Source organism: Barbus barbus (genome assembly GCF_936440315.1).
Source record: "Barbus barbus genome assembly, chromosome: 6".
Lineage (NCBI taxonomy): Eukaryota > Metazoa > Chordata > Actinopteri > Cypriniformes > Cyprinidae > Barbus > Barbus barbus.
The window spans coordinates 27,501,883-27,519,625 of record NC_136734.1 but is presented as its reverse complement, the minus strand read 5'-3'; the positions used below and the strand labels follow the sequence as shown (position 1 = coordinate 27,519,625).

Below are 17,743 nucleotides of genomic sequence, written 5' to 3'. Positions count from 1 at the left end.
GTCTGAACTTCTAAAACATCAACATTTTTAGTCGATGCTGGTGCACAGTGGCTCAGCTGACCCAAAGATGTTTTTCACCTGTTATCCAGGACAGAAGTAGCGCCGCTGGTACTCCCAGATGGCTCTGTCACAGCAGTCAAGCAAAATCCAGCCTCATCTGCTAGATTCCTGTGGCTGGACTTCCTCTCAAAGTATATCTATAAAAGTGTTTATATTGTGCTGGGACTTAAAATTCCAATAATCACCACCAAAATTGTGTAACCAAATGATGAATTATAAAAGATTTTGTGACAAATTAATTAATCAGCTACTGACACTATAGTTTAGGATGGTTATGATCTATTTGATCTCTTTTTTTTAGGGTTTCAAGCATGTGAAACCCTATTGTAATTGTTAGAATGGCCAAGGATCAGCATTCTCCATCTAAATCTGATAGGGCAGACCAAACCATAAGTTGTAGAGACTTAAGACTTGGAGGGATGGTAGTACTCACACCATCTACAGCAGGGGTACTCAAGTTCAGAGGCCAAGCGGGCCGCGTTTAAACTACATAAAATGCGAAGAGCCACAAATTACAATTTGCATCATCAAACTTTATTTAAAACAATATTTGCAGATTTACTGATTTAGAAATACAGTTTATTATCTAAGTCAGCACCCTTGGTAAAAGTTTTATCTGCATTGTTAATCCTTTTGATTGTTTATTTTAAAAAATCACAAAACTCTAACCTTTCATCGGATAATAAGAATTTAAAATGGGGGGAAATATTATGAATTCAATGTTTTTTCTCAAATACACGTTGGACACATTTATTGGCACCTGTAGAAATTAAAATATCTCTGAAGTATATTCCCATTTATATTCACAATTTTGAGCACTCCAGGGTGATTATGAACATGAAATTGTCCAGCCATGGCTTCCTGTTTCACAGAAATATAAATAGGAGGGAAAACAAAGCCCAAATTCCCTATACCAAAGAATATATTTATGATGTGCAGCAAAAGATAACTGAGCTTCACAAATTAGTGAAGTGGCTTTAAGAAAAGTGAAAAATTTCCTTTTCCGCCATCAGGGCTCTTCAAGGACCACAGCTGGAGAATTGCAGAAAATAGTTGAGTCTCGGGGTCAGAAAACCTTAAAGCAGTGGTTCCCAAACCTGTCCTGGAGGACCCCCTGCCCTGCACATTTTGTATGTCTCCCTTATCAGACACACCCAATTTAGTTCTTGCAGTCTCTACTAACGAGCTGATGAGTGGAATCAGGTGTGTTAGATAAGGGAGACACACAAAAGGTGCAGGACAGGGGGGCCTCCAGGACAGGTTTGGGAACCACTGCCTTAAAACACAATTGTCAAACAGCACCCACATCACCACATGTTGTTTGGGAGGGTTTCAAGAAAAATTATCCTAGGTCATCCAAAAACAAACTCCAGCATATTCAGTTATCAGACATGACTGGAACTTCAAATGGGACTGGCTTCTATGGTCAGATGAAACTAAAAAATGACCTTTTAAGCAGCAAACACTCAAGATGGGTTTGGTGAACACAGAGATAAAAAGTACCCCATGTGTACAATGAAATATACTGCTGTATTTTTTATGTTGTGGGCCTATATTTCTGCTGGAGGTCCTGGACATCTTGTTTAGACACATGGCATCACTGATTCTATCAAATACCAACAGATAAAAAATCAATAAGTGACTGACTCTGTTAGAAATCTTATAATGGGCCATGTTTGGATCTTCCAACCGTACAATAATCCAAACAAAAACCTCAAAAACAACACAAAAATTGGTCACTGAGCACAAAACCAAGCTTCTGTTATGACCATTCCAGTCCTCTGACCTGAACCCTGTAGAAAATGAGTGAGGTGAACTGAAGAGAAGCAGCACCAACATGGAGCAGGGAATCTAAAGGGTCTGGAGTGATTCTGGATGAAGGAATGGTCTCTGATCTCTTGTCAGGTGTTCTCTAACCTCATCAGGCATTATAGGAGACAATGTAGAGCTGTTAAACTGGCAAATAGACGTTTCAAAAAGTATTGAATAAAAGGGCGCCGTTAATTGTGGCCAATGTGTATTAGAGAAAAACATTTATTGCATAACGATATTTCCCCCATTTTAAATTTCGTATTATCCAACGAAAGATTAGATTTTTGTGAAATTTTTAAATAAAAGGTCAAAAGGATTAACAATGCAGATTAATTTTCACAGCCTTCTTTGATCATATTTACCAAGGGTGCCAATATTTTTGGCCATGACTGTCTATATATATATATATATATATATATATATATATATATATCCAATGACTGTATATACACTATATTGCCAAAAGCCCTTCTAATGAACATGTTTGACTACTTTAATTTATATATTAATAATGCAGAGCTTGGCCACTTGGTGGCGCTATAAGAGGGGGGGGGGGGGGGGGGGGCATAATACAGCTAGAACTATACAACCATTTGTCCTATCGACTTGAAAATTGGTATGCAGTGTCTTTGTCCAATGTGGCTGAAGGATCTATGGGGACATATCTCAAAAAACATGGCCACCATCGGCCAATGAATTTTGAGCATCTATTAGACTATCCCTGCGTCCCAATGTGCATACTCCACCCTATCTGCCCTAATTATTATTGAAAATGACTAATACCACATTGGGATGCAGGCAAGCTTAACAGAGGCTGATCGGAATGAAACTTTGTGGTTCTGAAAACATCTGTTGAAGAAAATAGCCACTAGGTGGCGTTAACGAGTTTCACACCTCTATAAACACCTGGCGTTTTACGCGCACACACAATATTCATATCATATGATATATCTCTTATTTTGAACTTTACCTCAAGAACCGCTACAGTCAATCAAATAGTTAATTTATTATTCAAGATTATCTAAAAAACTTAACCTACTTTTGCAAACTAGTCCTAGGTATCTCAACAAAATCACTGGGGTACAGTTCTCTGAATTCAATAATTATCAAACAAATGTTGAATTTGAAAAAGTGCAATTTGGTTAGCTATAACAGATTCATTTTTAAAAGGGGCATGGTCAAATATATCCAAAACCTTATAAATACTAAACGAAAACTCAAAACTTCATGAAACTGTATGAGCCTATGCAGCATACTGTATGATTCTAAACAAGCATGCAAAGTTTTATGAAAATGCGACCATAGGTGACACTATAACAGTCATAAATTACCTTTAACAGTGATAAATTACCTAGATTTGCCAAAAAAAATAAAATAAATTTATTTAATTATTGATGTTTACAGGCTTAATTAATTAATGTAATTTTTTTTTACATATTTGCTTCAATGCCTCAAAGCTCTTGAACCCCAATAACCGCAGCTTACAGCTATATTATTTCTTTGTTTTCGTTTTTTAAAATATGTTTTGCCCTTTGTGTATACTATTACTCTGTTTTATTATTAGGATATTTACTTTTTGGCCATAGAGAGTACAGGCAAAATTAAACTGCACAGAAATATTTTTAAAGGTATCAAATATTTATAGTTTTTCCTGACACTTGCTATCAGTGACATGAGGTGTGTCCCAGAGCACATGACACATTTTCACTATTTTGTCATTCTACAGCATTTGCCAGGATTTTGTGGGAGCAGAGCAGGAAGGTGAAATTGGTCTTTAAAAACCCCAGATACTGACAATTTAGAAAATTACTGTTCTCTTGTATTTGATACAAAAGTATTTTTCAAGCATTTTTCTTCTTCTTTCTTCTTCTTCTATTTTTTTTTTAATTGAGAAGGAATATATTTGGGTTATTAAAAAAGATTTAACACAATACAAAGACATATTTAGGCCAAGATGCATCTTGTAGATGTGTTTTCCTAATCAACTCGATGTCAGGGTATGTTTCTGCCTTGTGTAGCGTGTGGGTGGTATTAACCTGTCGTGCCATTCAAAAGCTGTTGTAATGCAAGGTAAAGGTACGTGGCATTCTTAAAACTCCATGTTCGTGCTGCTTGTGATAACATGAGTCAGTCCTGCACAAGTAGAGAAGAAGGACAGACTGCACAGGAAAGCAGAAGAATTTCTCAGCTTAGAATCTTTCATCTTTAGAGATAACATCACAGAACATGAGAGAAAGATGACACTGAGCCCATCTTTGAGGAAGTAGCAGTTGTGACCTGAATGTCAAAGGAGGATTTGTTGTCTGCAATTCAGTATTTGATGTAGATATTGATGCCTAGAATCCTGTTCTCTGCTCACAGTTTAAATAACATTCTTGAGAGATGAGTGAGCAGATTGCCTCTGTTAGAGACAAGAAGCACATCAACAGGTCCTGGTAACAGCTCCTTTCTAATACCTTTGCGCATCTGGTAGCAATAAAATTTTTCTCTGAAAAGATGGAACCAAAAATGACATGCTTAAGGATGAAACTGGCTTAAGTGCTAGCAAAACCTTTTCCATTTGAGAGCAAAACAGGTTATAACAGGTTATGGGAAATGCATCATAGCAATGTTGGTGGTTTGTTATGAGCTCGTATATCATTCATGTTTGGTATAATATTATGTTTACCTCAGTTCAGTTCAAATTTCATATGTTGCATCATTAAATGTTTCAGCCGTTTTTCACAGGCAGAGCCATTAAGTAAACTCTTTATTCTAAATGCAAGGTTTTTCCGATGATTCATCTCTCAGTCAATTATAGCATATTTTTTTGCATATTCTCATTTTACTTTGTTCAGTTACTGTCATCCTTTTGTTCTTGGAGTAGAACTGATCAAACATCGTCTCTTCTGAACCCAACTGTTACCAGATATGTTTAAAAAACAAAACAATAACAACAACAACAAAAACGCGTGTGAAATGAAAAAGGGAGAAGCATTATCATTTTATTTAAAAAATATTCCATAGTGAGCCTTTGAATTACACAACCATAAAAACTCATTCAGGAAGTAATTTTGAGAGCTTTTGAAATAATAAAGGAAATATATTGTAGTCTGCACTGGCTGAAATTTTGATTTGTCATTTTCTCCTGACTGAGCTAGAATGAATCAGATAACATGAAGAAAGTCAGTTCATGTCTATTGACAGGTCATTCACAGTGTCCTCTGTCTGTGTTTGCCAGAGAAACAGAAATCATGACGATGATGACATAATTGTTGTATTGATAATTGTTATGTTTGATGGGATATTGCAGGGTGACACTTACAAATGAAATCAATTAGAATTAAGAATCATCTTGGACTTTGTAAGTAAATGCTGTTTTTGTCAGTCTGAGTGAGTTCAAGAGTAAAGAAATAACCATTTAATGTCCTTATTACTATAATTAATAATCACATTGACTGCACACACTGATAAAATTTCATTATAGAGGTGTCTGGTTTAATATCCACATAGAGCCATCCATGAGCCAACAATAGCGTATTTGAGGAAAACAGTTTTACACTAGGTTGCTTAAGGGAGGTTGTCCATGTCATGAGTGAAATTTTGGAAATTAATTCCACTGGTTCTGTCTGTGTGGTGATAAATAGAGAATATATCCAAATGACTGTAAATGAGTTGAATGTAGATTAGTTGAAGCAGAACTTCCTCTAAAACAGTTTTTCAAATGAGAAAATCTGCTGACGGAGGTGTTCATGGGAATTGGACACATTCTTGTGTGTGTAGGCCTGTGTAAAGGAGTGTGTGTGTGTGAGATCTCTGGCATGCTATAGTGGGAGAGTGAAAACACTGTTAGTTTTTGTTTTCTGTGGCTTCAACACATAACAAGAGTGGGTGCGACTTCTCAAGAGAGCTACTGATATCTATATACAAACAGTATATGTGTGTCTGTTTGCGTGTAGGGGTCTGATATAATAGTCTGAAACAGAGTTATCAAATCTCTGTAATATTCCAGAGTGTCATCGTTTTTTGATCATGTTTTGTGTTCATGTTGCCATCTCAGGCTATTAAGTTCTTTTATTCCTAAACTGTCCTGGCAGTGTTTCCCACCCCTGTTCTCAACACTACACATTTTGGATGTCTCCCCTATCTGACATATACCCATTTCAGGTCTTTGAGACTCGAATAATGAATTAAACAGTTGAATCGGATATAAGGCGTTAAACCAAAGTCTGCAATATAGGCAGACATGCAGCATACAGAATACTGGCTTAAATTTTTATATTCACATCATTTAAAAAGGGGTCAAATGATGTTGCTAAACATTTTTGTGTATTTGGTGTAGGTTCAAAAAACACATTATTTTCCACATACTGTACATTATTGTTGCTAATCTATGCTCAGCCTTTCTGAAACGCGCCGATTTCTACAAAGCTCATCTTTCTTAGAAGCGAGGTGTGCTCTGATTGGCCAGATATCCAGTGCGTTGTGATTGGTCGAATACCTCAAGCGTGTGACAGAAATGTTACGCCCCTTACCATGTTGTCCCGGAGCGACGCGACTAAAGGCCAATGCACACTGAGTCCGAATTTTTCGTCCGAAATTTTCGCACGTTGAAAAATAAATACGACCTCACATTTTGTCAATCACGTTTGCACACTGCCTCCGAAATTTTCTTCCGTCAAAAAAAAATTCGGATCGGGTTCGATTTTTTGCGTTTTTCGCATCCGTATAAAGCATTTTGAGATGCTTTGAGAAGGTGTTTTGACAATTCAGAGCCACCGTACAAGCGAAAGCCAAAATCCAAAATAGTGTCAGACAAATTAATACACTTCGTCTTGCAGCACAGAGCACTTTATGACAAACAAATTGCGGAATACAAAGATACAGAATATAAAGAACTGCTGTAGTCTATTTTTTTTTATGCCTGGCGCGCACCTTTCCGATGCCGCAGTTCGGTGTGTGTGTGTGTGTGTCCATACCTCAGACAGTCTCTGTTCAGGATAAATTGGTTCACGGAAATTGGTGGTCTTCTTTTTAATATGTGGATTCAGTATCGCTAGCAAAGTATCAAACTGAGGCACTGACATCCTGAAATAAACTTTGAATCTCTCGGGATAATCCCGCAGCTCTTTGATAAGGAGGTGGAACTCTCCTTCTTCTCTGCGCAATCTAAGGATTGGATGGACCCAATATTTCCTTTTTCTTTTTTTAAAAAGAGAGAGGACAACAAAATCATCCTCACTGCTTGAAGACATTTTGTATAGTTTTGCGAATTTTTTCGCAACGGATTAATTAAAACGCATAGGACTCAGTGTGCAAGGTCTCTGTGCGTGACGAATTTTTAAGATTGCGAATGCGAAAAAACGCATGCGAAAATTTCGGACTCAGTGTGCAGAGACCTTAAAGCAATAAAACCCACTATAAACGAGGCATTTGTTGCATTCAGTGAGGACATAATTACTGATTATAATAACTCATAAGGTCTTTTTTAGGCGTTGCGCCGCGCCACATAAACATAACACCATGTCTGCATTTGTGATCGTAGAAACACAAAACAAGCACTACTCTACACTGCTCAAAACTCGCCTTTGATAGTCAGTAGCAAATTCTTTAAGTATCGAAACGTATTTACAGGCTGTGAGTCAGAAGCACCAGACTGTCCTTGCCATGTTGGAATTGCCCCACTTTATAGTGTTCACAGCCATTCATAGTGTTCACATTGTAGGCTACTTTCTCTCAGGTTCAAGAAACAGTCCTCCGTAAAATGTGCTGCACACACTCGAATATTTGCGTTGTACTGTTCTGGAACAGTGTTGTAAATATAATTTAACCACTGATTTCTAGTTGTGTACTCATTTGGAAGGCCAAACAAAGTACTTTTACTTTCTCCATGACATGGCTGCTGCAACAACAATACTACAGCAAGATTTCGTATACGTTTGGGCGGTGTTATGCAAATCTTCCCACACCTTGACGTAGACATGTGGAGGCTTGTTTAAATGAGGCATTTTTGGAGGGCATGGGACTCCTTTAATTTGAGACTTTAATCTTCTTCGCAACTTTACAGATCTTATGCACAAACAGCATGTAACACTCCAAAGACAAAAGAAAACATGAAATCGCATCATATTACCCCTTTAAACTGTTATGGCTAAAATTTTTACAAATATACACACTTATAGCAGTGATCAGATGTTAATAGTTTAGAGCAGAGTCTTCCTGCCCTAGTAAAAAAAAGTAATAAAATACATTTATTTCATACTAAGTATAGTTCAAATCTGTTAACATAATTGCTGACATATTGCTTGAGACTTACTGATATAAAAAATATATATTAAATTATACTTCATTTGAAGTACTACTTGTGCACAATGCACATTTCCTATTAAGCCTATAAAATGTGTTTTAATGTCACTTATGAGGATTGTATGATCTTTGAATAATATGAATAATAATATTATAGTCTTTAAAATGCAATATATTTTGGAGTGTTAAAACAGTGACTATTACATAAAGTTACTTTTGTGAGATTTTGTATGTTAGCTCTATTACACTCAAAACTAATTTTGTCATTTTTCCATTTGGTTATTTTCTTTCTTCTGTCACACGCAAAATGTTCACAGAAAATAAACAGATGTTTGGCAGAATATAAGAATGACTCTTGCGTACTATTCACGTGGGTGTTTTTTATACTGATGTAACAAAAAGACAAAAAACACAATAAAATGGTCCTTAGCTATATCCCAAGTCTTTGCAAGTCCTTATCATGCATCTATAATAGTTTTGTCTGTGGAACAGTCTTAAATTTAAGATCACAAATCTTTTCAAACATTGTGATGAGTTAGAATGGTGTAAAATAACAATAGCTCATTCTGGCCAGCATCACCGTTTGTATTTCAGATCCGGCTGGGCTGTGCTTTTCCCACTGTGTGTTAGCATTTAGCGCTTGCTCCAGTGGTATGCAGAGAATCTTTCCTCTTGGCCAGCTGAAATATGGCCTTGTGGCCCCTCCCTATCTGCTTCTTCAAGCTGCTGAACTCTGGACCATCAGACACTCAGAGAGCCGTTAATCTGCACAGACTCACCCGGCAACCTTCATGACTGTTCAGCCTCGTCCCTTTTGAATCTGACCCTCAGTGTGGGTACCTGTGACCATGGCTTTTGTCAACTGCCTAAGAGCACTCATCATCCAGGCTAAGGTAAGACAGAGAGAGACAGAGAGAAGGAACGACACACAAAACACAATGTAACGATTTAAAAGCACGAGAAGACATGCTTCGATTGACAGCTGTCAAGATCAGGTCTATCTGAGAAACGAAATGGCTGCTCTTAACCTCTGTCGCTATAGGCTCTGAACATTTACAAACAGTACCATGGTTACCATGGTGTTACCATGTTTTGGATGCTCTTGGATATGCTTTTCTTTGAATACCATGGTATATGAATACCTTACACAGTTAAAGATAAATGTTGTTGCTTTAGAAAAGGAATGTTTTGTAGAATGCATGTCTGAATTGTTGTTAGAAGGCACTTTGTGAGCATGTGTAAGTGTTTTGGGTGGTGCAGTGGGTGTAGGAAATGATCATTTGCTGAACTGGACTCACTCACTGGCTGCTCATAGTGAGGTGAGAGTCAGCCAAAACTCTGTTACCGGGGCAACGTCTTTTTAAAAGCACCCATTCACCCTTTCCACATTGCTCAGCCAATAATAGGCTACACTGCAAACCTTATGACATCACAACGTTCCTTAGTGAGAGATCCTGATATATTTTCCGTTGCAGACTTAGGATACAGTGGAATGTCTGTTTAACTGAAATTACACACACACACACACACACACACACACACACACTCAACAAACTCTAAAAATTCTGTAAATACTTTAAATTTGTTATGTTCACCAAGACTAAATTATTTGATTTGGGAAATATTAATTGCAATTTAATAAATGTTTTAGATTTTACAATTATTTTAAAATGTAATTTATTAATGTAAGGGAAAGCTTAATGTTGAAAGCAGTTGTGCTGCTTATTTTGTGGAAACAATGATACATTTCCCCCCCCCAGGAATCTTTAATGAATTGAAAGTTCAAAAGGACAGCTTTGATTTAGAAAATAAATCTTTTGTAACATTATAAATGTCACTGTCACTTCATTGTCACTATTGATTGATTTAATGCGTACTTGCTGAATAGAAGTATTCTTTTCTCCTAAAAAATATCTTTCTGACCCCATGCAGGCTACATGCGTAAGATATGTAAGCTGTTTGACACTCAATTTAATCTGAAGAAAAGCCTGCATAGCTTCTCAGTAAAAATTATACTTCAAGTATTCTTGTTATTAAGGGTTTATTTTATCAAGGTGATGCTGAAGCAAGTGAGAGCACCCAGATAAAAGCAGACACAAAGATCTTCTTATATTACAACAAATATGACAAATATGACATTTCTTCCTGATGTTTCAGAAGCTGACCTGCTGTCGTGTCCAGAGCTCAGGTAAGGGTGTGAGATTCCACTAACAACCATTGCAGCTGCTAGAGCACCTGAAAATATTGTGAGTGTAAATTGCAGGCAGTGAAGTGGATGCAATTCAGCCTTAAACAACATAATGAAATAATAGTCTCTCTACTATCACTTTTAATGAAAATGTATGTAAACAATGTAAACTGGAGGCAATATCCCGTGGTTCTATTTTATACCCTGAAGCTACTTTGTTGATGTTTCCTGATCTGTAGTTTGAGCTGTTCTAGAACTCCCTGACCTCTACACCCTCCATGCAGTGATCTACTGTAGTTGTCACCCAGTTTAAAGTTTCAAATTTATTCCAGGAATACATGGCCTCTCGGGCCCATAGTTCCACAAAATCATAATAACATGGCAGATAATCTTTTCTTCATTCCATGGTATATACAATGCCAATCTCCATGCATATCCTGAATTACAAACACTTGACACATCAATACAAACATCACCAACAAGCACAATATCACCTAAGTATTTCTTACGCAAATCCTCATACAAGGAACAATCATACAAAAAATTCTTCTCATCTTCTATCACAGAAATATTTGATGTTAATTTACAATAACTACAGATTCTCACTGCCATTGGTGTATTACTCCATGTTTCTATAGCAAGATGATGACTTGAACATCTAAAAAGGAACAATAATCGTACCAGTTGCATATTATACAAAGACGCAATGTAGCTGTCTTGTATCAAAGAAGACTTGCATTGTGAATATATATTTAACTTAATATTTTCCAGAACTGATGTATATATGCCTCATGTGCTTTTTCTTTCAATCGTTGATTAAGAAGCTGTAAATGTTCTTATATCACCTACACTTTGAGCCTTCCAGGCACTAGAAAAACCATAAAAGTACAGCAGAACTCTAATGCAAGTGACCCACGTTTTTCTACCATCTAATTGAAAAAGCATATTATAAAATTTTCTTGGATAACGACGATTAGACATGGACACAAGTTTTATCCAATACGTGATACATCTTTTCATATAAGACGTGGACAATACAAATCTACCCAAATTACTCAAGACAGCTACATTGCTCACACTTGTACTGACGCACAGGAGTTTTTTACAAAAAGATACCTGAACATTTTCAATACACTCCACTGATTCAAAACCCCATATCTCAGATCCATAATAAAGTATGCTTTACCCAGTTGCATTTTAGGAAAGTCATGGTAGTCTCCAGTTACTGGATCACGTGGCACAGAAAGTAGATCACACTATTTTTAACACACCTCAGATGGCATGGTAGATATCTAATGTGTAATTATTCACCACAGACTGTGAGGCGCAGGGGTCCTTATGTGTGCCATTTTAGGAGCCGCTCTTTGGAAGTGCTTGCTACAAAAAAAAGAAGACACACGCACACACACACAGAGAGAGAGAGAAATAAAATGTATAACTTTTATTGTACATTTGTATGTGGTTGATTACCTGCTGACATTTGTAGGAGCATTAAAATAAGACTACAAGTCTTTTTTTGTTCTAGTTTTAAAATGACCAGACTAACAAATATGATTCAGTCCCTTTTGGGAGCATATTTTAGGCACACCGTTCTCCGTTTCTGCTGAGACTTTATGTGTATGGTTTATTTGACTCTAATTAGAATGTTTGTAGTTCATCCTAGTTTGCAAAGGTCCCCACAAACTATGCAAATGAACAAGCTCAGCAAACAGACTATTGTGTGTGGTGGTTTCTGGTGTAAATTCACAGATGAGCAATCTTTGGGCCACATGGGTGATAGCTTGGTTCTTTAATACTGTCAGGGTCTCTTAATGGTTATTCACTCAGTTTGATTGCTTCATCTTGTCACTGTTCTCTGGCATGTGAACAAACTTTAGAAATGTTTGTCCCAGCAGTCATTCTGATTTAACTTCAGATTAGATATCTATTTAGTCACATAGATTGGTCAAGCACTGTAACACAAGTGTGTGATAATTACTTTGGATTTACAGTTTCATTCAGATCAAAGTCTGGGAAGTATCAGTCCACAATGGCAGCAGCATCAGAAGCCTCTAGGCATCAGGCAGACCCATCCAAAATTAAATGTCATTTAAACAACTTCAAATAGCCTACTATATAATTTGTTAATTTAATGTTATATCCATTTTATGGCTGTAACCACCCCTTTATGCTGGAGTTTTAAACCAGGACATGAGGAAAATACGACACATAGGCCTATTATGTGAAATAATTATTTGTATTTTTTAAGAAAAAAAAAAAAAAAAGACACGTCATGTTAAAATTAAACAAATTATTGTGGTGTCAGATATAAGATTTGGAGTCTCTTGATATACAAAAAGTTAAGTTTAATATTTTTTTTAATTTTATATTTTAAAATGTCATATTTGTCCATACCAGTGTCGACCTTTTGATTACGTCTTGCTGTGGACAGTTTAAAAAAGTCCGCTGGGCTTCATTACGGAAACTACTACAGTCAAAAGACGCACACGTGAAGAGACTTCATGTCCCGTGATGCTTAGCGGTTTGAATGGGTACAGGGTAGCGTCCACAGAAAATCTTTTTAATGAGAGTTTTTTAAGAAATGAAACTATAACGCTAACATCTAATGACGGAGCAGAATGAATAATGACTGCTTCGTCTCAGGACTAAGACTTAGTACGCATCAAGAAGAGTCTCACAAAGAAAAAGACCAGGGTTAAAAGTTAAGTTCAGAAGTCAGGAGAGAGTTGGCGAAGGAGTTTGGAAATGGATAAAAGCTGCAATGGCCAAAAAGCGCGATCTCTAACTTCACAGTTCAGAGAATCTACATACAGAGCCCTGACTTTACTGCGGAGGAAGGCGAAACAGAGGCAGATAGCGGGTGAGTTGTACAGAAAATCGATTTATTTTATTTATTTATTTTAGGAGAGTGAGATTTTCTTAAGGCATCGAGTGAGACAGCAACGAGTCAATCTATTAAAACCTTTCAACGAAGCTCAAAAGTGTGTCCAAGATTGCTTTCTGTATGATTATGGGTGTTTCATTTAATGATAAACCAGATATGTTTGGTACAAATGTTCATCGATGTGATTGAATCAACGAAAAAGACCGTTGCTGAACCCTCGGAAATTTACCGTGGTAACCATGGTTTCAGCCAATTTAGTAATTACTTCTAGAGATTAGGCTACTTCTGTATAATCAAGTATATGAATTTATTTATTTTTAATGAGGCTAATACAAAGTTATTTTACAGTCTTACTAACTAGACTGTGTAGTTTCTTTTTTTTCAATAACTATGCATAGTAACTAACGTTATAACATTTAGGCTAAAACTATGTTTACCATGGTAAAATGTTATAAGAATCAGCTATAATACGGTGATTTGAGTGTGCACCCGCTGCCACGTTTTTGCATGCAGCTGAAATAAGAGCTCTATTCATCACGCGACTGTGGAAAATGCATGTATAGAGAGCTGTGAGGTTTACTCTGCTCTGCTGGAGTCTGTTCACTGTCTGTGTCTCAAATCATAACGCCCATCCTACCTAGATAGTTGCTGCACGTGTTGTTCAAAAGTGAACCGTTCAGAAGGAATGTCAGTTGGTTTTGAGCCAGCCCCAGTTTGTGCATACATACATTAACATAGCACTGCTAATAATCACCTTTGGCTGCCCGCAAAGCTTTTATCTGGTGAAAGAAAGAGTGGAAGAATTTGAAATTGCCTTCAATTAACATAAGTGGCATATATGTGTTCACATCTTTGGTCTTATAACAATCCCTGCAATTTTTTATTTTATTATTTATGTATTTTTAATTTATGAGGCAATTTTCTACTGATCTCATTACAAACATGACACTGCCACTTTCCAATTTCCATTTGAGACTGTGATTATCCTAATGAGTTTTCCAGTTTCTGTAATTAATCCGTTTTGGAAGTGCACCGCCATCTTTAGTTGCCTGGTGCCAGTGGACTTTTATCATGTTGAATTGTTTTGCCTTAGAGGACGGGGGTGTGTTTGTCATTGCGAAAGGCTTTTTTTTTTTTTTACATTAAAAGGAGTTTCAAAAGTCAAGTGCTTTCACAGAGAATTAGCATTTCCTCTTTCATGTGATTTGTTTGATGAACTTGTGATGAGCATGTGATGAGCAGGTTTATCCTTGACCAAAGTATTTCAAATAAATAAAGAACTTTTTATATTTTTAGCAGCCTGTTTTGGGCGACTTTGAAGCTAAAGGCCATTTGAGGCCATTTTAAAAATGTTTACTTCTAATGTGTACTTTAGTTATATAACTTATTTAGTTTATTTTTAATTAACATTTTTTACCTTTTTTTTTTTTTTTTTTTTGTCGCTGTGCCCTTAAGAATCCTACATAATTGCCATATTTGCATGTAAAATGAAGTTCAGTTTACTGTGAGCTGATGGTTTTATATTTTAACTGGTCAATCATCATTCAGTAATAGTCTATTTAAAAAGCATAACAGCATTGTACAAACAATTTACCAACTGTTAGGAACAGATTGAAATTATCAAGGGGCTTCTTGTATAAAATAAACTTCAGCCACTAGTAGGGGTGTTTAATATGACGATTTTTGATCGTGGACGGTAAAGATGTCTCCACGATCTGCTTTTTAAGAAATATCGTAGTATCGTGCTACCGCGCACATTGTCAAATACAGTTCTGGCGCCTCAGTCTCTATATACTGTACAACACGACATACAGCGGCAGAGTTACTCAGACAGGACACTGCACTTATTCGCAATCGCAAAAGTACATTATTTGCACACAAGCCTTGCTGGTTAAATGTTTCATTCGCGCGCTGGTCTGACGTGCGCTTTTTCTGAGCGCATACACCTGAAGGACGCGCACTAAAAAGCCTGTCTAACAGCGCCTGATTACTCAACTAACTTATTTTTGCGCTAATATTGTCAAAACACACAAGGTTTACATACAGACTGAGTTGGTTATCTCTAAAATGAAAGTAAATAGTTAAGAGAGAAACAGATGCGTGTCTGTATATTAGATGCGTGCAGCTCTTAAAGAGACAGGACACTAAACATGCTGTCGACTGTCATTAAAGGGATAGTTCACCCTAAAATTTAATTTGTCATTATTTACTCACTCACATGTTGTCCCAAACCTCTATTAATTTCTTGTGCTGAACCCAAAATAAGATATTTTGAAGAATGAGGGTAACCAAACAGTTGCTGGGCTACATTGACTTTGATAGAAGGAAAGAAAAATCCTATGGAAGTCACTGAGGACCAGCAACTGTTTGGTTTTCCACCTTCTTCAAAATAGCATTTATGTTCAGCAGAAGAAAGAAACTCATTCAGGTTTAAAACAACTTTTGAGTAAATGATGGTATAGAAATAAAACATTATGACAGAATTGACAGACAGATGACTATTTAGTTTTGGGGGGAACTATTCATTTAACGTTAACAAAACAAGAAAACGCGAAGAGAAAAATCACTCACTATTCTTGACTGAAAAACTTTAATACAGTTGCTTTAGGAATCAGTCTATGTAGGGTTTTATTTTTATATTTGTTCATTCAATTTCATTGAATGCTCTGCTAAATACTCCTATTGTACCTGAAAATAAAGCACTGTTTGTTTTATTTGTATATTATGTGTATTTGTAATGTGTATCTTTGTTCTTATTTTTTAATAAGAAAGAGAGAATGACAGATTTTTATCTTTTACCCACTTTGGCCTAAATATCTGCCATGTCTTTTTTGTTGTTTTTTGTTACCTTGAAAGGCTTTGTCTTTCTAGTTTGGCTGTAATGCTCAGACAACTTGTAAAACAAAAATAGTAAAACCAACATGACAAAGAATCGTGATAAAATCGTGAATCGTGATATTTCTAAAAAAAAAACTGTGATATATTTTTCCCATATCGCCCACCCCTAGCCACTAGTTTTAAATATTGTGATTCTTCAGAAGGATATGCAGAGAGGAACACATTATATGACTCTTTTGAATGGAGGCAGTGAACGGGTCATACAGTAGCTACGTGCTGCTGTGGCTTTATGGTTTGAGCTTGTGAGTGGTCTGTCTTTTGAGGTTTCTTTCGCTTGTCATGTTGATTGACGTTCTGTAGGAAGAGAGGAAGCAAGCATAGAAATCCAGTTTTGCAACATAAAAAAATCTGTGTGGTTCATTGAAAAAGTCCTAATTTGAGATGTCCAGGTCTTCCTTTATTACAGATTTTTTTTTTTTGTTTTTTTTGTATTTATTGGCTCTTTTGTTACATCCAGAAAGATACAGATAGACTATGATATTTGTCCAAAATTTTGTCAAGCTTGGTGCACCTACTTCTTGTTGGATGAGATTGGAACCTCTACACTGTTGTAAGGCAAGTGGAAATTTAGAAATTTCAGCATTGGAAATTTCAGCAGGAACGTATTGGTAAATTGCAGTAAAAAAAAACAAGAAATGTGTATGTGTGTGTGTATATATATATATTTAATATGATGCCCCTGTAAAAAAAAAAATGTAAGTGGGAGAAACATCTTGCCATTTAAGGCATTGCATTACTCAACACAGGAGTTCAATTTAAGGTGAGGTAAGTGATTTCTGGAATCCAATGTTGATATTTGAAACCACGAAAACAAACGCCCGTACCCCAAAAGGGTCTCGCTTCTATTTTGATAGCTCCGCCTCACACATACGTAGCCTATGCAACACAGGCAACGATTAGTTCTGTGAAACAAAGCAAAACCAATGTAACACCGAGTCTACACCGGACACGAGCGGCACGACAATGGATGCTGTGCGGCTCGACAAATCTCCGACAGAAAACTGCTTCTGCATTCTATTTATGACGTGCTGACACAAATTTCAAATAATATTCAATGGTCGCTTTATCGTGTCCAGTGTAGGCAGACTTTAGCTGTTGTGGCATGGCGCGTCTGGTGTAGACAAAACAAGACAAGACAAAACAAGACAAGACAAAACAAAGCAACCTCGGCATCCGATCGCAGGCCTTCCGCTCCTTGAGTTCTCTCCAGCGCTGAAAAGCTGATCCGATATTTACACGGGTTCTATTTCTTGTCTTATTGTTCCGCAGACGTTTTCCTCTTGTTTTTTATCCGCCATCGCTATCTTTCTGTCGCTTTGCTCAGCTGTTCACTGAACGCTCTCTCCTCCACATCATGAGACATGCCCCTTACTGCTGATTGGCTACAAGTTTGTTTTGGTACTCGGCCCCGACTCAGTTTTCTGAAGTGTTTTTGAAAAATTACATACCCCACCTCAGGGCTCGCAAAATCTCAAAAAACCTGTTTGGTTTTCCACCTTCTTCAAAATAGCATGTTCAGCAGAAGAAAGAAACTCATTCAGGTTTAAAACAACTTTGAGTAAATGATGGTATAAAAATAAAACATTATGACAGAATTGACAGACAGATGACTATTT

General features: G+C 36.7%; 1 protein-coding gene across 2 annotated transcripts in view; it reads left to right on the top strand.

Annotated features, from left to right (window-relative positions):
* The first annotated feature begins 8,900 nt into the window (after positions 1–8,900).
* LOC306871927 (stAR-related lipid transfer protein 13-like) overlaps positions 8,901–17,743 on the top strand; it is a 59,633-nt gene continuing 50,790 nt past the window's right edge. The window contains exons 1-2 of one of the 2 annotated variants that reach the window (XM_079420191.1): positions 8,901–9,050; positions 10,315–10,345. In XM_079420191.1, the coding sequence (XP_079276317.1) occupies positions 9,006–9,050; positions 10,315–10,345 (76 nt within the window). In that variant the 5' untranslated portion in view covers positions 8,901–9,005. Of the gene's footprint in view, positions 9,051–10,314; positions 10,346–12,840; positions 13,206–17,743 lie in introns of those variants that run through there. The other variant, XM_079420189.1, reaches the window with a different exon arrangement.